This window comes from Hevea brasiliensis, chromosome 10 (assembly GCF_030052815.1).
Source record: "Hevea brasiliensis isolate MT/VB/25A 57/8 chromosome 10, ASM3005281v1, whole genome shotgun sequence".
Taxonomy (NCBI): Eukaryota; Viridiplantae; Streptophyta; class Magnoliopsida; order Malpighiales; family Euphorbiaceae; genus Hevea; species Hevea brasiliensis.
This window is the reverse complement of record NC_079502.1, coordinates 96,935,473-96,958,403: the sequence shown is the minus strand read 5'-3', so window position 1 is coordinate 96,958,403 and position 22,931 is coordinate 96,935,473. Positions and strand designations below refer to the sequence as shown.

Genomic DNA, 22,931 nt, shown 5'->3' with positions numbered 1-22,931 from the left:
AATCAAATCGAATAATTTTTTAATCAATCGTCATTAATCTCAAATTAAAATTAAAAATAAAAATAATATCATTTAAATTAAATTTGAAATAAATCCAAAAAATAGGTTTAAAATGAAACCCAAATCAATAAATCAAATTGAATCAGTTTGATTCAATTCAATTTCATTTTTTAATTTAATTTCTCACCCTGCATGTTATATCCATATAATTGCCAAGATCTCTATGAACCAAATTGATTGAGAAAGTGTGTGGTTGACCCCAGTTCATTTTTCTTTTATGGGCGCAAAAATACAACTAATGGCCTCAATGAGTGGCATATAGAAAGTTGATGTGAATTGTTCACCAATTGTGCTGAGGAAACCAATCTTCATGTGGTGTGGCCTTAATTCCATTCTCCTATCAATAATGAAATGGGCTCTACTCTTGGTCACATGACTATTGACAAAAGATAAGAAGACTTGCTCTGTCTTTTACAATTTACACACATTCTTAAAAGAAAAAAATAAAAAGGAGGAGAAAGAAACTCAGAAATATAAACATATTCTGTTGCATTGTGAAGCCAAATTCGTTTAAGCCATTTTATTAGAGGTGACTCCAAGCTTTACAACTGAATATTGCTGAAAATTTTGAGCACTCGTTGAATCATAGAAAATTTCATATACAATAAAAAAAATATAAAATAAATTTGAATTATAGATTACTAAATTGCAATCTAACCATTCTTGGGCTCTGCTTATCAAGAAAAGAAAATCACCAATCCAATACTCAATTAGACTTGGCTTCTCAAAACCGCATGCCATTGTAATATTTAAAGGGAAGTTTGGTAAATGCAAACAAAGCAAGAAAAAATCATGCTTTCAAAAGTCAAAAATGGCGTATTCTTTGATATTGTTCATCATATAAGCAACTTCTGCTAATTTCTAATCAAGTGGGCCTGCATTTGGCCCACTTAGCCCAATTTGAAATGGCATACCTAATACCTTGCATTTAAAGGTTCTATATTTTCTTGTGTTCTTTTCCTCAACCCACCATGATTTGCTATTAAGCATAAAAACACTTAGTTAATTAATTAATTAATTTTGTCTAGTTAACAACCTCCTTTGAAAAGGTTTTTAATTCCTTGGTACCAACAAACAATTGTGGTTTATTAAATTTGAATAAAAAAAAAACCCATAAATTTTGAATAAAAAAAACCAAAATCTTACATAGCTTTAATCAAATTGATTACTTTTAGAGGTTTGGAGATCAACTTGAAGTTGGCTTTTCTTCTTAAAATTACCCACCATGACCCATTTGGTGATGTACAAATATTATCCTATTCAATGAGCTTGAAGACAAGTTGACGCATGATATTTCATAATTGGCACACCACTGAGTGTAGAACCTTTTTTGGATCATTGGGGTCCAACTCATGAAAAATGTCCAAATCCTTAGTTTTTTTTTAAAAAAAAAAAAACAAAGCCCATAATTTGTTATGAATTAATCATGAATCATGATCAATCAATTGGGTTGATTTGAATAGAAGGAAGTTTCTTAATGAACAAAATTCCATCTCTAACAATGTCAATTTTTTTCACACATTTAACTAATTTATCAAATTCTCAAGTTGGGTTGTCAAATTGATGCAAGGAATCATGTGAACAAAGGAAGCAATGGGACAAACTCATCTTTTTTGAACATTTTGGGGTCCAAAGCCGCCGTGCGAAATACTTTTTCCAATGCCAACTTGTATGCATAGTCTTCTTTTTTTTTTTTTTTTTTTAGGTAGAACACACGCAAATAGTACTCAGGACAAAACTAGATATTTTATTAAAATCATGATAATTTTATTAAGACCTTTCATCCCATATAAGCATTAAGTACAGTGATACTTTGATAAATTTTAATTCTCTTCCTCAAATAAATTAAATTAAATTAACACGATAATCATATTTGGATTTTTTGAAAATATATTCTAAATTTGATGCTTAATTTCATTATTTAAAAATTAAAAAAATAATTAACATAGCTGGTATTGAAATTTTCAATAGATAGGCCCTATATGATATCACTTGCAAAGCATTGTTTTCTCAGCTAATAGTTGTCAATATATTTTAAATTAATAAATTAAAATATATCAACTTTAATTTTAAATTAATTTTTTATAATTTTAAGCAAATTAATATATTTTTTAAAAAATTTTAAGTGTAATTAATATTTGAATAATAATATCAAACAGATAAAATAGATATATAGCATCACATATCACATGATGTTTGCTATGTTGTCTGACATATTAACCACATGATCCAGTCCTCCATCTCTCTCCATGTGCATTAAACCTTCTAAATCACAATCTAAATTAAGCTGCTGCTTCTTAATTAACCTAAAATGGATCAGGGTGATGATCACAAGTCAACTCTTTTTTCTTTTTAATTATTTTCATTATATATTCCTTATCATATATATTAATAATTTGTGAAGCCATAATTAATGGGTTGTATGGAAAGTGATTGGTGAGTAGCTATCACTTGTGATGAGTGAGGATAGACAAGTCATCCAAGATGTAAGTTAATGGCAAACACTCCCAAAATTAATTTGACAAAGATGGATCCTTCAAACACTACAAATTAGCTAATTATATTTATCATGCATGAGAAAGATGTATCATATACATTTTTTTTTAATTTTCTGAAAAGAAAATTCATTTATCTCATCCCTACCCATTACTTTTTTTTTCTTAATGTACAATACAAAAATGCTCTAGTAAGCAATTAAAGAAGTTTAACATTGATAAACATTGATAAACAAGTATTGGGTGTAGTGATAAGGTTTACTGTGCTCCTAAAGAGAGAATTCAATTTCGATCTTTAGATAATACATTATTAGGAGAGCAATTACGAACTTAAAGAGATTAATTTTTTATGCATCTTATCATAGAATGGACATTAGAAATATCTTTTGTAAAAAAATAATAATAAATAAATTTAACACTAAGGTTGAATTGTCAACTATCCATGTGCATGGAAATTATCAAAATTAGTCCATTTGAATCTTATTTTCCAATTTTTTGACTCCACTCTGTGCCTGCCAGCCATAAAATAATAGAAGTTTATATATATATAAATAATTTACTTTAAGACCTTAATAACGAAAACCCCACATACCTAACCTTATCTTAAAATGGCTTGGTTTGATAATATTTTGGCTGCCATCTGGCATCTTCATGTATATATTATTATAAATGAAAAGGAAATTAATGGATCCCTAGCTAATTTAATATTAAATTGAATTTAATTCAACTATTTTATATGGGTGAAGCAGAACAACCTCCACCAAATTGCACTCAACTCACCCACTTAACCAATTAAGAAATAAAACATTCATGTGCACACCATTAATGTTAGTTGCAAAACTTTTACATTTTTTCTTTTCTCAAATCAAAATTATTTTATTTAAAAAAAATCAAATTGTCATTATTTAATAATTTGGATGACTACGTTGTCAAAATAAAATTTTAAATTAAGTAATGGTGGATATAACCCGATAATAATATTGAATTTAAAAGACTTAGATTCGACCCTCCCCCATATATATAATAAAAAAATAAATCAATATACTATTATGAATTTTGTGATAATATTAAGATACTATTACTCTAGATGAAGATATTATTATAAAAAAAAGGACTTGTTAGTATCTATATTAATTTTAGTAAGAAACAATTAATTTGGTTTGGAAAATGGTGAGAAATCAAATCAAGATCCAACAAAATTAGCTAGTTTTCCAAAACTTGTGGGGATAATAGTGAGTAGTGGTCCTTGAACTACTTCAAACACCAACAAAAATGAGACAATAAGTGGGTCACTTGCCCATTAAAGTTTCTCTGGTCCCTCACTCTTTACACGTCTACTACTTCCAAGCTTTCTTAAATTTCCTTCCTAGCTCCCTGCCTAGGAGGGAAACTCGAAATGAATTGGAATTCCTAGTAAACAAATATTAATATATATGATGTCAATTTTCATTTATTTTGGGAAAAATATTTTTTATAAATTTTTTTATTTAATTATAATATTAAATTAATGGTGTGTATTTTTTTCATGTACGTATAAATATTTTTACATTTTTATAAGATTACCGAAATTTAGAAAAATGAAAAATAACTTACTTTTTTAAAAAAAATTATTTTCCTTAAAAATGAATTAACTTTCATATTTTTTATTGACTCATTTTTCTAAATGTCCAAACCTTAAAAAATTTGAAAAATATCTAAATTTACATAACTTATATAGAATTATTAATTTTTTAATTGAAAATTACTTTTATAAAATTAATTCGATTACTAATTTGAATCAATTCACAATTCAAAGTCCTAATCAAATTCTTTCAACTCCAATTATTTTCTATTACTAATTAAAATTCAAATTCAAAATTTTACTATAAGTTAAAATTCATCAAAAATAATTAAATAGTTATTTAAATTCAAATTTTTTATTTATACACAGTAAATATGTACGTGGGTATGTACAAAGATTATTAAGACATTCAATAATATTGGAAAAAATATATATATTTTTTGTTTTGTTGTAATTCAATTTTCATTTTGTTGTTTGTGAAAAAGGGGGGAAGTGGTGGAGTACACTAATGGGCAAAGATGTACAAAGCAAAGCAGGAATTTGACTCAAGTTAGGCATATGGGAGATGATTGGAGGCTTGAGGATGATTCTTATCTGAATAATTGGTAGGGTAACGCCTGCACAAACAGCACTTGCAAAATGACTTTGGCAGATTTTCTTGACTTAATTACTTGTATGAATTTTGATAAATTCCATAAAAAAATTTTCCTTTCAACAAATTCCTATATATACTCCTCACTGATGGGATTTTTAAATCTAAATTCTTTTTTTTTTTTGCAATTATATAAATTATCATTTAAAAAAAATTAATATAATATGTAAAATTAAATTAACCATAATAAATTTTATTAAAAAAATTAATTAAAATTGCCCACATGTACAACTATATATTGTTTGATTGGGAAATTAATTAAACTTAACTATATAATTTTTTTTTTGGGAGGACAACTACATAAGAGGCAAATTTGAAGGGTCTATTATATGATCTTATAAGGGAAGTAAATAAAAGGGAGCAAAAAAATTATTAAATCAGCCAACAGAAATAAGAAAAGAAACCTTTAATAGCATAATATAATTATCTTTCTTGGTGGGAAAATTATTTTAGAATCAAACTCATCAAGATTCTTATTTTTCAAAGTTAAGTGATTGGAATTGGAATCATCACCACATACCATAGTAAATAAAAAGATAAAAATAAAAAGAATCCATCCAAAGATCTCTCATTTTTCTTGTCAGAAGCGAATTAAAAGTACTACTCTTTTACACATTCCATGTGAGCACCTTTCCTGATCTCTCTCTCTCTCTCTTTCTCTCTCTTGCATTATATAAAGACTTGTCTGAGACAACTTTTGCTTCACTTGTCGTCCTTTTCATCAAAACAAAATTCTGGTTGGAAACCCAAGAAATGGGTTTCTTGTTCAAAGCCTGCTCATTTCTCTCTCTGTTTTTGTTAATAACTCATCCCCATTTAACAGCTACAAAAGCTGCGAGTTTCAACACTACCTTCTTCAATAACACTGCCGACAGTGTATTCAGTACCAGGAAGTTACTTGCAAGCAAATGCAATTGGTTCAGGGGAAAATGGGTTTATGATTCTTCCTACCCTCTCTATGATTCTTCAACCTGTCCTTTCATAGATTCAGAATTCAACTGCCAAAAGAATGGTCGTCCTGATACAAACTATCTCAAGTATAGGTGGCAACCCTTCTCATGCTACTTACCCAGGTAATTACTTACATTTTTTTTATAATACTAAACTCATAATTCATACGAAAAAATGCACCTAGTTTTTGCATTTACAATGTTGCAGGTTTAATGGGTTGTATTTCTTGGAGAAATGGAGAGGGAAGAAGATTATGTTCGTGGGTGACTCACTGAGTCTAAACCAATGGCAATCTTTAACATGTATGCTTCATGTTTGGGTGCCTAATTCAAAGACTACAGTCATAAGGAAAGATGGGCTATCTTCAGTCACATTTGAGGTAATTTTCTTTTTTATTTTTGTCTTCAAAACATATATATAATCATTGATTGGCTACAGTGCATGCACGTCTTGTCCTTTTTTCTCTCTGTGTCTCTGTAGCTTTTGATCAGAAAGTAAAGCATTTGTTGGCTTAATTAAATTCAGCTATTTCCAATCCCCATTTCACCTACTTGCAATCTCTTTCTCGGTCTAATTTTAGTTGAGCTTCACGTTCATTCCTTTTCTGGCGTTGTTAAAAAAAAAAAAAAAAACCAAATCTATCATTTTTCTTTAAAGCAATGGAGAGTGAGACTCAGTCTTAACTCTAATATGCTTTCAACTATTAAATTAAATCAGGCTAAATAATTTTTTTACTGTTTTAATTATATGTTTTAATATCGCAATTGCTGAAGGTTAAGGCTTAAATTTGAGCCATTTTTGCTCTTTTGCAAATCATAGAATTGTGAGAGAATTAGTTGATATATTTACACTTATGTTGCTTTTGTTAAAAAGAAAAATCCATTTTGGAGTAAAGAGCACACACACAATGATTAATCCAAAATTCCCTCCTATGATTTGCATAAAGCATGTTTGAATTAGCAATACTTAACATCATTACTCATGGCATAACGAATATAAATTTAAGATTTTATAACTTTAAATCGATTTCAATATTAGAACATTCATTAAATATTAAATACCAATAGATTAGAATACTTTTTTTAATCCCTTTTATTTATTTTATTGATATTCAAAATTAAATTTCTATGATTTTTATGTGCTTATTAGTCACTTTTCACTTAAAGTCACTTTCCAAAGGACTACATGTGACATGCATTAATTGGAACATTTTCTTTGCTTATACGGCAATTTTGTTTGTAGTCATATGTAACACAACAAATTATTTATGAGAAATGAGTGTTATGTAAAGGGATAATTGATGATAAATCTCTAAATTGTCACGTCATTTTCCAACCATATATATTTCTTTCAATGCCAAATAGGATAATTTAATTTATTTTTTTTATTTTTAAAGTATAAAGAGTAAAAAGATTTTGAATTTCAATTTTTTATTTATTTTAAAATAATTTATATTTATAGTGAAAAATAAAGATAACTAGAAGTAATAAAATAAATGCTTGACTTGTTTGAGCAGGAATATGGAGTGACGATACTACTCTATCAAGCACCATTTCTAGTAGATCTTGTTAACGACAAGGATGGAACAATTTTGAAGCTCGACTCCATATACGGTGGCAGGGCATGGGCTGGGATGGACATGTTGATCTTTAACACCTGGCACTGGTGGACTCACACTGGAAGAACCCAACCGTACCATCCATATCTCATTTCTATCTCCTAATAATTTGGAAAATAATAATAATAATAAATTTTCTTTTTTGATAGCACTAATTGTTTCATGTATTGCAGATGGAGTTACATGCAAGAGGGTAATAAAAAGTACAAAGATATGAACCGTCTGATTGCATTTTACAAAGGACTCACTACTTGGGCTAGATGGGTCGACCGAACTGTTGATCCTTCTAAAACCAAGGTCTTCTTCCAAGGCATATCTCCCACTCACTACGAGTAAGCAAACCTTTTCTTCCATTAATCTTTAATTTTCTTTTTTAGCTTTCCAAGGCAAGAATCAATATGAATTGGGTCTTGACTTCATATTTGTCATCTTACGTTAGCGGGAAGGATTGGAATCAACCCACAAAGTCATGTACAGGGGAAACACAGCCATTCTTTGGAACGAGCTACCCAGCAGGCACACCAATGGCTTGGGTTGTTGTTAACAGGGTATTGAGTAGGATTAAAAAACCAGTCTACTTGCTAGATGTGACCACCCTCTCACAATATCGAAAAGATGCTCACCCATCTGCTTATAGTGGAGACCACAAGGCAGATTGCAGCCATTGGTGTTTGCCTGGATTGCCTGATGCCTGGAACCAGCTCTTATATGCAGCTCTCTTCACTTGACATTTTCATTAATTAATTAGGATTATTAATAATCTTTCAAAGGCCGTTGATTATTTTAGATGATCATTAATTATTTATATGATAGGGGTCTCCTTGCTATTTTTCTTGTGTAAGTGGACAATAAGAGGGGAAGGAGTGGAGTATTGGTGTTTCAACTGTAAATTTTAAAATTTTCATTTTGGCAATGAAGTTATTGCCAAGAAATGTATGAAATGCCCTCTGATGTCTGAATTGAAAAGCTTTTATTCTGTTCTTTTAACAAGAATAGGATATCTCATTGCTAAATCAAATATTACAAGCCCTTAAAGCCCATAAAACATAAGTTCCTGCAAGCTCAAACCCAAACCAAAACCCAAGACCCATATGTACCCAGTGCTATCAAATAGTGCTATTCTTGGACCCATATGTACCCACTACCCAAACAACAAGAATAGGACATCTCATTCATATATAAAATAAATGTTTTTAAATTTTTAATAATTATAAACATTTACATATTAATTATTTATTAATTTACCATTTATTATAAAATCTCTACATAAAATCACAATTCCAATATAAAATTTCTCATTATATGGGCTTTCGCCTACTGGCTAATCTTGGACCGTCCCACGAACTTATAAAAATGGATGGTTATTAACTGGTATATAGTTATATAATTAACTTATATATTTAACAAATAAAATTAATATATTTATTATAATTTTAGATATTACAAATTAAATAGTTGTATACGAGGAGCTAGATAAGAACAACTCCCAGCAAGACTCACCAATCTTCTCACCGCCCCCAACACGTGGCAATGGCACATCAAACACATTTCCGCCCACTTCATGCACACACGTCCATCGTATTTCTAAAACCGCCGTTAGCCTCCTGCCTTTAACTTCTCCGGCCTATCTCAAATCTCACTTCTGATCAAGAAGCCACACCATAATACCACCTTCAAATTACACGCCTAGAAATGGAGTCTGAAAAAGCTCCCAGAGAGAACACTACCAATGATCGAGAGGTTCACTTGGAGGACCCAAAGACAACAAAAGATTCAGTTGGTGCAGCGGATCGGACAGGGAAAGCAAGAGAAACCAATGAGGGGGAGGCCCAGTTCGAGTCTCTTGTTGATAAGATGAAAGGAATAGATACTTCCCGTGATAAAGATGAAGCACGCGAACAGGAGAAAGGGAAAGTGTCAGGGACAGGAGGAGGAGGGAAATCAGCAGGGGCTTATTCTGTCGGCAAGTTTGAAGTAGATGATGAGGAAGAAAGAGTTTCAACAGAGGCTGAAAAGGCAGGCAAAGAAGAAAATGGGGAAAATAAGCAACTTTCTCTGGAAGAAATATCAAAGCTTAGACAATTTGCACAGCAGAATTCGGGTTTTTTACCAAAAATGGATACTAAAAACAAAAAAAAAAAAAAAAAAAAAAAAAGAGTGAGTTTAAAATTAATTATGATATTCGAGTGCTTATAATAATATTTTTAAAATTTAAATGTTATTTATAATAATGTCGGAACGAAAAATTTAAAAAAAAAACTGAATACTATTTAAAATAATGTTCGACTTTTTTTAAATAATAAAAGTTTAATTGAAAAAAAAAAATTTAAAGGTTAAATGTAGGGTTTATTTTTTTTTTTAATTTTTAATTATTTTATTTTATATTTTAAATAAAATATAAATATTATTTTAATAAATAAAATTATAATATTTAATAATATATATTATAATATTTTTATTATAAATATTATTTTTTAATTTAAAATTTAATAAAATAAAAAATTAAATTAAAAAAATAAATAATTAAAAAAATTTAAGAAAAATTAGAACCGTTCAATTTTTATTTAAATTTTAATTATTTTTATTTTATATTTTTAATAAATTAAAAATATTATTTTAATAAATAAAATTATAATATTTATTATTATATATTTTAAATTTTTATTATAAATATTATTTTTTAATTTAAAATTAAATTAAAATTTAATAAAATAAAAAATTAAAATTAAAAAAATAAATAATTAAAAAAATTTAAGAAAAGTTGAACACTTTTTTAAAATTTTAATTATTTTATTAATAATAATAATTATTATTTATTTTTTTATTTTATTAAATTTTAATTTAATTTAAATTAAAAAATAATATTTATAATAAAAATATTATAATATATAATATTAAATATTATAATTTTATTTATTAAAATAATATTTTTAATTTATTTAAAATATAAAATAAAATAATTAAAAATTTAAAAAAAATGTCTAATTTTTCTTAAATTTTTTTAATTATTTATTTTTTTAACTTTAAAATAATATTCTTAATTTTTCTTAAATTATTTATTTATTTTTTAATTTTAAAATAATAATTAATTTTAAAAAATAAATAATAAATAATAATTATTATTAATAATAAAATAATTAAAATTTTAAAAAAGCATTCAACTTTTTTAAATTTTTTAATTATTTATTTTTTTTAATTTTTAATTTTTATTTTATTAAATTTTAATTTAATTTTAAATTAAAAAATAATATTTATAATAAAAATTTAAAATATATAATATTAAATATTATAATTTTATTTATTAAAATAATATTTTTAATTTATTTAAAATATAAAATAAAATAATTAAAAATTTAAAAAAAAATTACACGCTATTTTTTAAAATTTTTTTAATTATTTATTTTTTTTTAATTTTAATTTTTTATTTTATTAAATTTTAATTTAATTTTAAATTAAAAAATAATATTTATAATAAAAATATTATAATATATATTATTAAATATTATATTTTTATTTATTAAAATAATATTTATATTTTATTTAAAATATAAAATAAAATAATTAAAAATTAAAAAAAATTAGACATCATTCAATTTTTAAATTTTTTTTAATTAATTTTTTATTATTTAAAAAAAATCTGAAAGTTGTTTTAAATTTTTTTCAAATTTTTCACCCTGACACTACTATAAATAACTTAAAAAACATAATTATAATTAACTTTTCATATTCAATTTCTCTAATTCAGTATAATTTATTTTTTTTTTATAATTAATTTCAAACTCACTTTTTATATAAAATTTTATTTTTTATCACCTTTTTGCTAAAAAAACCCGCAGAATTCGGTGGAAGCTTTAAAGGGCGCACGAGAGCGCTATGAGAAGGCAAAAGAAAAGACGAGTCAAGGTTTGGGTGCTGCAGCTGAGTATGCCAAAGAGAAGGGTGCTCAAACAAAAGACTCTGTCCTTGAAGGAACTCAACGAACATCACAACAGATTGCGGAGAAGGGAGCGCAGGCAAAAGACACTGTCCTTGAAGGGGCTGGAAAGACTACCCAGTATGCTGCAGAGAAGGGTTCCCAAGCTAAAGATTCCTTAGTTGAAGGGGCCCAAAAGACGTCTCAACAAATGGTAGAGAAGGGCTTTCGGGCAAAAGACACCGTACTTGAAGGTGCTCAAAAGATCACCCAGTATGTTGCAGAGAAGGGTTCCCAAGCAAAAGACACTGTAGTTGAAGGGGCTCAAAAAACTTCACAGTATGCTAAAGGAAAGGCGGCTGCTGCTAAAGAAGCGACTGGGGAAGTGAGGGACAGGGCTGCTGTGACTGGTTGGACCGCAGCGCATTACACCACGGAAAAAAACGGTGGAGGGGACCAAGGCAGCAGCGAGAGCCGTTCAGGGAGTGACAGAGAAAGCTGCGGAGCTCGCATCCAAGCCTTTCAGCGTTGCTAAGCAAGCTGCTACATCTATTGGTGAGAGCATGGAGTAGTATACTGCTAGGAAGAAAGAGGAGGCAGAGAAAGGACTGGAAGCCAGGAAAGCACCTGAAGGACAGGTATGCTACCAGATAATGTCATGCCGGTTGAATTATTTAGTACCCAGTCCTCTTTTCGAGTTCTTATGATAGTTCTTTTATCATTTTAAGATCAACACTAGTCTTTACTGATTTCAATTTTCTTGCCTCGACTTGTATCCATGTTTCCATCTTGGGTCCATTATGTTCAGCAAGAAAAATCCTTCACACATGTAGCTTTCATAAACTTTATACCTACCATTGACCAACTAGCGTCCAATGAGATTTTAATTGATGCTCTTGCAAGTGGGAAAAAAAATTGAGTAACCAACTTTATCATATTCAATTAAACATGTAGAATGAGGACTATTTCATCTCAATGTTGTCGTCCTCATTCCCCAATAGCTAATCGTATCTATATGATTTGGATACAAGCGTATTTCCCTTCTAGCAATTACTGTTTAATTGTTGAACAATTAAGGATAATGGGAGAGTTTCCAGGATGGAGACTACACAGAAGAATCACAGGTTCGTTCTACAGGAAGAGAAGGGGGGGAACAAGAGGCCGAACCAACTGAGAGCATCAGCAAGAAAGTCTATCCGGAAGCCTCAGAAGAAGAACAACAAGAGCATCATCAATGGCAGCAGCAAAGGGGACGCAGCTTACTCGGTGCCATTAGCGAAACTATAGCTGAGATTGCTCAGACAACCAAAGAGCTTCTTATTGGACCGAGCCAACCTATAGCACAGGACTATGCTGGATATGAAGCAAACCAAACCCAATATAGCAAGGAAGAAGAACACAAAAGCAGAGGATAAGTTAAAAGTTTAATTAGGATTTTGGTGGCCTCTCCTTTTAGCCACCAAATTAAGCAGATAAATATGTTACATGCTTTGTTGAATGGGTTGATGGGTACAGGTGACCTTTTTGCTGGTTTTCTGCTTTATATATGTGATTTTGGACTGTTGATTAACTTTTGAACTTCCTGTATTCTTTTCCTAATTATATGTTTCAGCACTACTCGGTTGACGATGGTGCAGTTTTCCCATTGCACGAATAAATTTTGAGACCATGTTTTGCAGCAGTAGATAGAAATAAAATGTAATGGAATAATTCAGCTTTTCCTAGAATCCCATTTAAACTACCTACCTGAGCTCCTTCAATTAACCTTTCTATCCAGCAATTGGCAAATGCAAGGTACATCAATTCTGCTTGATAATAAACTATTGACTTGCAATTCTCTGAATCAGCTCCAACCATACGGATATTAAGGGAGGTTTAAAAATCATGCCTGAATTGCATCTACTTGATTAACGAAGTACTAACAAGCACCTTAGGACAGGCTTGCCTGAGGAAAGGAAATGTCGGGAAGCATAGCCAAAAGATGGATGCTGCTAAGCGGAATAGAAAACTGGAACCACCACCCTTTCCCTCTAGATAGAGATCTTCGTCAATACACCATTCACTATGTTGAGACGGCTCAAGCTGCCTATGACACTTTCAATTCAGAAAGAGCATCAAAAAGTGCAGGAGACTGCAGATATTCGATGAAGAATCTATTTTCCAGGGCTGGTCCAGTCCATTAAAGTACGGAGCTGTCAAGTACCTTATGCAATCTCTGAAATTGAAAGTTGCGTTCTGCTAGATTGTGAAGTTATACTCAAAGCAGCCCTCTAATAGGCAATCGAACTGGTTGGATACTGGACGGTAGTTGAGGGAAAAACTGTGTTGGGTAGAAGGGACATTGTAATTGCTTGACGAGGAACAATCCAGCCTATCGAATGGAGTAAAGATTTCCAGTATACTTTGGTATCAACTTCTGCTATGATAGAGACGGGCACCGATCGTCGAGTTAATCAAGGAAACTCAATAAATACATCTAATAATCCGGAATCTCCATATTAGAAGGCCAGTGCCGGAAGCCAAGTACTGTTGGAAGTAAAATACGTGCTCTGGTTAACTTGGCTAGTTGGCTCATAATAGTGTGTTCATGAGATTAACACATGAGGTGGAGAGCTTGTAATAAAAGTTGGAATAAAGATATGTCCATTCATCTATTTGATCTAGATTCGACCAGTTTCGACGCTCTCTGTCAGTGTCGGAGCTCAATAACTCTTTTTTTACACTTAAATGGATGATCGAAGGGCAAATTTAGTTCTCCTTCTAAAACACAGTTCCCATTAATTAATTAAAGATTCGATGTTTTGATCAGATTTGCTGGGAGTGGAATGACTGATGGATGAATTCAAGAATGCGGAAATGAATATGACGATAAATGGGGCACAGCTTAGGTGCAACAGTGGCAACTCTAAATGCAATTGATATTGTAGCCAACAGGCAGACCAGAAGTGTCCTATCATAACGGGGATGGTTCAAATGAAGGATGATTGTTGGAAACTCGATGATGTAGAACCCGAAACTTAAGAATTTGACTTTGATGAAAGAAAAGAGGGTTTGAGTTCTAGCAGATAGAAAAGCTAACAAGATGGCAATTCCAACCAAATGCATAAGAACGAAAATCTCACGCCTTGCCATAAGCTATAAGCTAAGCTAAGCAGACCACCCAATTCACTGTTAAACTATCCACGCACCATAATACAAAACAAATGAAATAACTTTGGGATATGAAAATCCAAAAGCCATTATTTGATGGGTAACAATTGAGGAATTTCAATTCTCATCCTTCTGTTGCCACCTTCTTTTACATTTTATCTTTTTCACCTTTCACCTTTCTAATGGAAAGCTAAATTATCATCAGACAAAGTCCTAAAACTCAGATTCACAAAGATTCATAAAAGCCAGAAACCAGAGGAATATCCCACGTCTATATATGTATACTCATGAATCATAACACAAATTTCCCTACAATAATCAACAAAGAACATACAAAATATAAAAACAAAGCAATCCCAAATCTAAATCCCAATCACTATCTGTGTTAAGAACCCCAATTAACAAGGTATCTGAGAAGTGAACCACTCCATGACATGGATAGGGGCCTTGATCAACTCCAGAGCCAGCTCCACTATTATGGTCACGCACAAACAACAAGGGCATATACAAGTCAACAACAACCTGTACAATAGATAAGATTAGAATTCCCAGTCAGAGATCCAAACTGATAACATCACATTAATTACCCACAAACTAAAGCCAACCAAGAATCCCAGATCACATATCGTATCAGAAGTAACAAACCAATAGAAAATCAAGAAATCTGAAAAACCCAGAAGCTGAAATACATTAAGAACTCGTCTATAATAGCAAGAATGTCAAAGAAATAAAGAAATATCAAATACCCAGAACTTGATGGAATAAAAATTAAAACTTAGAGAGAGAGAAAACGAACCCGACGATCCAAACAACGACCCCAACAATGGAGATAAGGAGAGCGAGAAAAGCAAAAGGAAGGCCTAAAAGAAAGCCCAAAGGTCTACAATCACTGTCACACATGTTCTTTCTTGGATTCTTTTTCTTCTTTCCTGCCTTTGAAAGTAGTTTCTATGCAGCTTGAATATTTGTTCTTCTTTATCTACTCTGTCAAACTAAAATAAAGATGAATTATTGGAGACTACGCGTAAGTTATTTATAGTGACAGCGAGCCAGAGGCACGTATTCGTGCTGGCTTTTCTTTCCGCGAAATTAGACCAAAAAAAAAAAAAAGGGAAGCTTTACCCTTGAAGCTAAGAGTTTCCAGGATTGGCATAAATCAATCAGATACACGCAATTTTTATCCTTCTTGTGATTTATTTTTAATTGTTTATATTATAAGATGTTAAAGGACTCCAATGCCCTAAGTTCTATGCATTGACCTTAGAAAGACGCCTAAAGATTTCACAAGTTTCAAGTTCAACAATAAATTATGTATCTCACTTGCCTTTATTTTACTTCCATAAGCTCATTAAACATATATATATATATATATATATATATATATTCTACTCACTTTTTCTTTTTTTTTTATCAAAAATAAAAGTATAAATTTTATTTTTTATTATAATAATATTAATTAAAATTAAAATAGATGCTTGAAACCTTAATCTTATCTGATTTTATTATTAGACCAAAATTTCTTTCACAGATATATTTTAATAATTTTTCATTAATTTAATTTAGTTTAAAATCAAAATCAAATCAATTTAATTCAAAATAAAATTAAAATTGAATTAGTCCAATTTGAACTCTTCTACACTGAAATCAAGATGGTCTTAAACATAATCAAATCCTGACTAATGAGCAAACCCAAATTTTCTTTTTTTTAAAAAAAATCTTAAAATAAAAATTCAACCATTATATTTAATCAAAGTCAGAGTAAACATAAAAATAGAAATCTAAAAAATCTTATATTCTAATTTCAAATCCCTTAAATTCTAAGGGAAACTTCCAATTCTGCTATAGCCACCCTTAACTAGAAAAATTTATCCAATAAAATTGATGTATGTACAATACTTACAATAAAATCATTGATTATATAAATCCCATACAATGAAAAATTCCTAACGAGTAGGGTAATACTATAACAATTGTATATACCATAGTTTTATTTAAAAATTTTTTTTTTTTTTTAAGGGAGCCCACCATAAAGGAATGAAAAAAAAAATCTCCAGTAATTGCTTATAGTTTTCAAATTTGCAACTTTTTTTGTAAAGTAGAAGGCAAGGAAGGCCTGCAAGAACGTTAAGTAACCAGCATTTTTACCACACGCAAAATCCTCACCAATTTGATAGGGCAATGCGTAAACTGGAAGCATGTGTTATATTAACAACATGAAAAAATAAATTCAGATCAAAGAAACATTTACATCTAACTTGCTCCTTTTATGGTGCTGCTCAGTTCTGTGTCATTGGATTCGGAGAGGAGCCACTTAATTACATGTTATGGATAATTAATTATATTGAATACACTCAAATACACCATTCCTCTACTTTCACAGATCATACAGGCCACACCTGGTAATGAAGTAAAAATAGTCCAATGCCACCAAGTTCAGTAGACTTCTATGGAAGCTGGAAAGCTTAAGCGCAGGGCCTCAATATAAATGAGAATGTAGTTCCAATTTCCAATTCACAATGATATGCCTCAAGTTACTGGTTAGAGAGTGAGAGTACAGCACTAGGGCTCAAATTGTTACCCATGGACAAAATGGTTGAAATGCCAACCAGATTGGAAATTTTGCATGACACTTCACTTACCAGTATAACATCTAGAGTGTAAGCTGCTATAGTAAATAAGTATCAACCTGGGGGCTTATTCATACTTGCATTTTCACACTCCATAGAGATGATAGAAGCAAGTCTCTCATAAACCTGTAAATTACAGGGTGTAATGTTAGCCAATGTTTTACATCATATATCTTCCCTTGACAAGATAATTCAGTCTCCCAAGAAGTTGCATTTCATAATTTTTGTGCGCATGTGAGATAGAGAACAAGAGAGAGAGAAAGAGATCCCAATCACATACCACAGAGAGCTGCTCATTTGTACCCTTCTTCTCATTGTTGTCTTGTTTATTTGTAAAAGATGGATCATACCTACACAGCAGATAATACAATAAGTTCACTGAAATAAACTAATTTTACATGCAGATTTAAAAGAACGATTTTCCATCTTATTGCCAAGGAAACAAGTCAATGGATTATAGATTAGGAATCAAATCTTGAACACATTTTCTCACTTCAACCTGAGCAATCACCAAGGTACAACTGTTCTTACCAGTCACGGGGAATCCCAGCTTCATCTCTAGCTGAATAATTAAAGGGCCCTTTCAATTCCACATTGTAGTCTCTCAACAAGTCTGCAGGCATATCCCCAAAAATTTTTAAATTTTGCAAATAAATATTTTGCTTGCCCTGTGAGGGAGTAAAAATATGTACTGCATAACTGACTACATAAAATAAAATGTGAGAAGGGCTGCCAATACCTTTAAAAGTAGAACAAGGGGCACAGCCCATTTTCTGACAGACAAAGACAAACCAGTATACACCGACAGCTACATGCGCAACTTCCTCATCAGCAATTCTAGCCACAACTTTAGATGTTTTAGAGTCTCCAAAACCAATTAACCTTTTCACTAGCCTTGGCCCAGCATCAAGTCCTCTTGCCTCCTAAATCAATAACAAAAGAAAAAAATACTGAAATTTTCATCACATATAAATGTCTAATATATCTATTTATATATTTACAATTCAGAAGCTGAGAGAGTGTATTCACAATAATGTCTAAGTCCCCAAAGAAAAGGCTGCTATGAAGCACCCTCAGACAAGCATTGCCAGAGAAGTCCAATTTGAATATAGGTCAGTAAATTTAGCATCATCACAACTCAGTGCCAAGGATCTATAGCGCAGAAAATTTCCTGACCCAACTTTAAGTCTACAACCCCCAAAAAAAAAAAAAATTTAAATACAAATCTATCTGGACTAAGATGTCATGCAGCCCCAAAAAATATTAAATAAATAAAAAAAAAGTAGAGCTCATTGGTCTGCATGTGATTATCATGCATTCCATGATCGTCTCAAGCTCATTCTTTTCTTTCCTTTTTCTTTCCCTTCACTTTACTAGACTTCAGGTAACATCTCTACCAAGAAATGATGATAGGCCAGAAATCCCTGCCTGGTGCTTTGGTGCCAACAGTTAACATATCATAGTCAAATGTTTTGAGATTTCAAATCTCCCTAACAGTGTACAAGATCTTAGGAAAATGGGTGTTCTTAGAGTGTGAAAAAGCCAAACTGCCTGAGCACTATACCTTTTGATTTGGCTTTCCTCTTTTCATGTATCACAAGTTTCTTAGTCTTAAAAATAGCAGGAATCCTCTGACCCACTAGAGAAGAATAGATGTGATGTTAACAGTAGTAATCAGAGCCAAAATGCAACTCAAAGCAAGAAAAAAAATTGAAGGAATAGATCTTTTCATGGTCTACAACCATATGAAACTAACACATGGAATTGAAGTTCAATCAATTCACAAATAGAAGAGGGAAGTCTAGCCACCAACACACCAACCCCCACCACCACATCCCCAATTGCTGCACTTCTCTTTCTTTTCTTCCACAACTTTTCCCCTCTCTTGCAGAAATCAGAAGTGGTTTAACACCAAATTTCCTACGTGATTCCTCAAATTTGAGAGATCTGAACAAATCACCAGGAGCCAAATTACTGATGAATAAGCTTGAAGAAATTGGAATGAGTTTTATTTTGGTTAGTGGACACCATATGTGTGGGGAACTACTGAAGTTCCCTACTATTTCGGCTTGTCTATACTATAAATACCAGGTTTCACTCTGTCAATAGGTTTCACGTTATGCTTCTCGGACGATAATTATTACTCCTTTGAAAATTTTATTAGTAGTCTGCACCTTTTCCCCAACCAACAGTGACAAACATAGAATATTTTTTCAATGATTCATATGCTTCTTTTGCTTGACACCAGCAAACAATATATAGCTATTTGGATAGTAAGCCTTAAGGCTTAAGGTGGAATAAAGGACCATCATGCAATGACATATTAGCTACATACCATAGTCCCTGCATAGTGCAGGCTCATATTTTACAAATAGCCAGATAACTAAGATCTAGAAAATATACATACATATCAAAATATTACCTGGACAAGTGGGATTGCAGCCAATCGTGCAGCAACATTGTCAGACGATTTTTCACATTCCCTCCACAACAAATTATGAGCAGGCATATCTCCATACCTAATTAGAATGGAAATTTTAATTGCTCAATCCAAAGACCAAGGAACAATTAGTTTAATACTTAAAGCAATGCAATAATTCCCCTCACTTGAAACCAAGCTCAGCAAGTCTCTGAGAGCACCATGCGAAATGGCGACTCTCATCATCAGCAACATGTGCAAAGTCAGCAAAGAATCCTTCTCCCAGAGTCTCACTAAAAGGTGAAAATCGAACAACTGTATCCCATGCCAAATCAATTGCATTGAGCTCCACATGAGCAAGATTGTGGAGCATATATGCATTTAGAGGTAAGCCAGAATCTTTTGGGGCCGGAATTTCCTTTGGGGAAACCTAAATGCCACAAATATAGGCAAGAGATGAACACGTGAATATCTAACTACCACATCAATAATGAAGGGGATTCATCGAAAATCAACTCTAGATGCCAACAAGGTTAAATGTAATGAATAAAGAAAAAAGCAGTAAGCCACATCACCAAATCATTCTCTCCATAGAATAAGCAATAGTAGCACCCACATCACCAAATCACTTAAAATTGAATTAATATATTAGCCATAGCTGAACCACAAAATTTCCAAAACTTGAACTTTGATGATTTGAAATGTAAAAAGGGACAAATACAACAGAAAAATTAAAAGAATAAATCCCATCAAAATAAACTACCCATACTAAAAGCCGTGCCTCCATTGCAGGACCGTCAAAAACGATACTCGTTGATGCTATCTTAAGTTCAAGCCTTCAAGGTAACAAAAATGACTTTAATGGATGGCATGTAAGTAAGCCATACATGAATGATAAACACTTTTTGAGACCCTATTAAAAGAACATCAGAACATAACAATAAGCGCAAGAAATGAGAAGTATCAAACAACCATATCCATAAAAGAACAAATTCCAACAAGTTGACTGTGAAGAACGAACCAATTCGGGTTTACGAGGGCGAGCAGGTTTAGCAGGCGGAACATAGGCCCCAATGGGAAGCTTCTCGTTGCGCCACCTGGAGAAAGCGAGATGAGAAAGATTGGATTTTGTGAGGGGATCGCTAGTGGAAAGAACCAAAGCACCAAGCTCGGCAAGAGAGGAAGCAGAATCCAATCCATAATCATTAAAGCAAATTGAAGAGGGAGGTGATAGTGACGAAGGTTCCGGGCCATTGGGTCCCCAAATCCGGTTCTCGTTGAGCGGGCTTTCCCGCCAGGCTTGTAGACCGGACCATGGTGAAAACTCCGCGGAAGCAGAAGAAGAAAAGGGTTTAGTTTTGAAGAAAAAACGGGGGAGAGAGGAGAAACTTATCAGAGCTGGAGAGAGCATGAACTTGAGTTTGAGCGCGTGCATTTGCATCCTCTTTTGCCGCGATGTGTGGCCCTGTTAATTGCAGCAAGTTAAACACCAGCATTTTTTCTTTTTTATTCTCAATTTTTTTTTTTACCACAGTTAAAAAAAATTAAAAAAAATATATTCACTATTTTTTTTTCCTTAGCTTAACATAAGAGTAAAGGTAATTTAAATCTCAATAATATAATTTTCCTTTTCAATAAAACATATTATAAAAGTTTTCTCAAAACAATGAATGAAAAAATCATAAAAAAATTCATCCTCATGTATTTTATATTGTTAAATTATTATATGTTTAAATTGAGTAAAGTCTTATTCAATGTTAAGTTTTAGAGCAAAAAATATATATATATATACATATTAGAAAGGATGTGAATATAGAGAATTTGAATTGATATAAAAATGAATTTATTAATTGTTAGATTAAAATTTTTTATTTAAATTTATGTATTTTATATATATTTTTTAATTAATTTTGATATATTTTAATATAAATATTTAATTTAATAGTTATTAATATTATATGAGTTAAAACTTATATTATATGTATTTTTTTAGAAAATCTAAATATTATTAATTATTTAAAAATTTTATTTTATTATTTTTTATTAACATACTTACTCAAATCTATCTTTGTTAATGAATTTTAACAAATAAATTATTAGATTTATTTTTATTGATAGATTTAGTTGTTGTCACTCCATTTTCACCCTTTAATTAAGGTGGCAATGATAATTATTAAAAAAAATATGAAATTTAGTAATTTTTATAATTAAATTTTAAAATTTATATAATTATTAATTAAACCTTTATATTTAATTAATATCTTATATTGATTTCGATTGTCAAAAAATTATTAATACACTTGATAAAATTTCACGTCAGTTGTCATATTATCATTAAAAAAGTCACATAAAAAATTCTAAATTTATGCTATTAGCCAAAAAAATAATTTGTTAATTTTTATACTTAAATTCTAAAATTTACATAATTATTAATTAAATCCTTACATTTTATTAATATTTTAAATTAACCAATCGTTAATAAATTATTAGTATATTTCAATAAATCATACATTACAAGTCAAATTTTATTGTGCAAATATAATTAACTTATCCCATTCTAATCAACCTACATATCCAAGCCAACATTAACAAAACTTGTTCATTATTATTATACATATACATGAAAACATAAACCTTAAAAATAGAACCAAATAAAATAAAATCAAAATTTTCCTTCTCTGCATAGTCAACTCTTTATTTAAATAAATTATTTCATTTTTAAAAATTTTTTTATTATCAATATTAACAATTCAACTATGTTTTACATATTATTAATTAATATATCATTTTAATTACACTTTTCACTAAATTATATTTATATTTCAGTGATTTAATCGATAATTATATAAATTTTTTAAAATTTAATTATAAAAATTATCAAATTTCAAAATATTTTTACAATTAACTCCATATTTAAATATTAAAACAATAATAAATTCACATTTAGATGAAGTAATTTCCAGGGATACTCATTGATCTCGGGGCGCAACGCAGATTGAACGTTTTCCTTTCCCTTTCCATTTATTCCATTGACCAAATCATTATGTTGCATTTTCTCTTTATTTTTTCTAAGATTATTACACATCCAAATCACAGTACCCATTCAAATGGAATATCGATGCATGACCCACTTCTCCTCATTGACGTTTCATGCCACCTTTCCCGTCTGCTTAGCGTCACGCAGTTCATATCAACTGTTAAATGTAAATATATAAAATTTATATAAAATAAAAATTCTATTAAAATTTTCATAATTTCAGTCCATTTACACATATTCTCTCATTTAAAAAAAAAAAAAAAAAACTTGGCTCTTTGCAATTTTTTTTTTTTTTTTCATTTGTAAAGGTTTCTTTACAAGCCGTTCAAAGCTTGCAAACAATCGATGTCTCAAAAGTGAAAAGATTGTTAATCCAGTTGCCAATGTTGCCATCCACGGTACAACTTCACTTGTTTTTGTTTGTTTCACGAGATATAATGAGAACATT

The 22,931-nt window shown here is 30.6% G+C and overlaps 3 protein-coding genes and 1 pseudogene across 3 annotated transcripts; 2 read left to right on the top strand and 2 right to left on the bottom strand.

Moving 5' to 3' along the window:
* Nucleotides 1-5,415: 5,415 nt before the first annotated feature.
* On the top strand, nt 5,416-8,330 carry LOC110648283 (protein trichome birefringence-like 39). The gene is made up of 5 exons (XM_021802461.2): nt 5,416-5,841; nt 5,927-6,098; nt 7,236-7,411; nt 7,511-7,669; nt 7,777-8,330. Exons 1-5 carry the CDS (start codon nt 5,522-5,524, stop codon nt 8,063-8,065), a joined length of 1,116 nt encoding a protein of 371 aa, XP_021658153.2. The 5' UTR covers nt 5,416-5,521; the 3' UTR covers nt 8,066-8,330.
* Nucleotides 8,331-8,675: 345 nt separating this feature from the next.
* On the top strand, nt 8,676-13,201 carry LOC110648274 (seed biotin-containing protein SBP65-like; annotated as a pseudogene).
* A 1,413-nt stretch (nt 13,202-14,614) lies between these two features.
* Nucleotides 14,615-15,392, bottom strand: LOC110664016 (signaling peptide TAXIMIN 1). The gene is made up of 2 exons (XM_021823536.2): nt 15,197-15,392; nt 14,615-14,922 (listed from the first exon to the last, which is right to left on the bottom strand). The coding sequence occupies exons 1-2, from the start codon at nt 15,298-15,300 to the stop codon at nt 14,799-14,801; spliced, it is 228 nt and encodes a 75-aa protein (XP_021679228.1). The 5' UTR covers nt 15,301-15,392; the 3' UTR covers nt 14,615-14,798.
* Nucleotides 15,393-16,583: 1,191 nt separating this feature from the next.
* Nucleotides 16,584-20,929, bottom strand: LOC110664015 (uncharacterized). The gene is made up of 7 exons (XM_021823535.2): nt 20,468-20,929; nt 19,635-19,876; nt 19,450-19,546; nt 17,767-17,950; nt 17,559-17,640; nt 17,308-17,377; nt 16,584-17,153 (listed from the first exon to the last, which is right to left on the bottom strand). Exons 1-7 carry the CDS (start codon nt 20,885-20,887, stop codon nt 17,082-17,084), a joined length of 1,167 nt encoding a protein of 388 aa, XP_021679227.2. The 5' UTR covers nt 20,888-20,929; the 3' UTR covers nt 16,584-17,081.
* Nucleotides 20,930-22,931: the final 2,002 nt, after the last annotated feature.

Coding starts and splice junctions, on each gene's coding strand:
- LOC110664016 (XM_021823536.2), bottom strand. CDS start 15,300: ATGTGTGACAGTGATTGTAGACCTTTGGGCTTTCTTTTAGGCCTTCCT. Junction 14,923..15,196: donor GTCGTTGTTTGGATCGTCGG/GTTCGTTTTCTC, acceptor TCTATTGTACAG/GTTGTTGTTGACTTGTATAT.
- LOC110664015 (XM_021823535.2), bottom strand. CDS start 20,887: ATGCAAATGCACGCGCTCAAACTCAAGTTCATGCTCTCTCCAGCTCTG. Junction 19,547..19,634: donor CTTGCTGAGCTTGGTTTCAA/GTGAGGGGAATT, acceptor CATTCTAATTAG/GTATGGAGATATGCCTGCTC. Junction 17,154..17,307: donor CAAATGAGCAGCTCTCTGTG/GTATGTGATTGG, acceptor TGTAATTTACAG/GTTTATGAGAGACTTGCTTC.
- LOC110648283 (XM_021802461.2), top strand. CDS start 5,522: ATGGGTTTCTTGTTCAAAGCCTGCTCATTTCTCTCTCTGTTTTTGTTA. Junction 5,842..5,926: donor TTCTCATGCTACTTACCCAG/GTAATTACTTAC, acceptor ACAATGTTGCAG/GTTTAATGGGTTGTATTTCT. Junction 6,099..7,235: donor TATCTTCAGTCACATTTGAG/GTAATTTTCTTT, acceptor TTGTTTGAGCAG/GAATATGGAGTGACGATACT.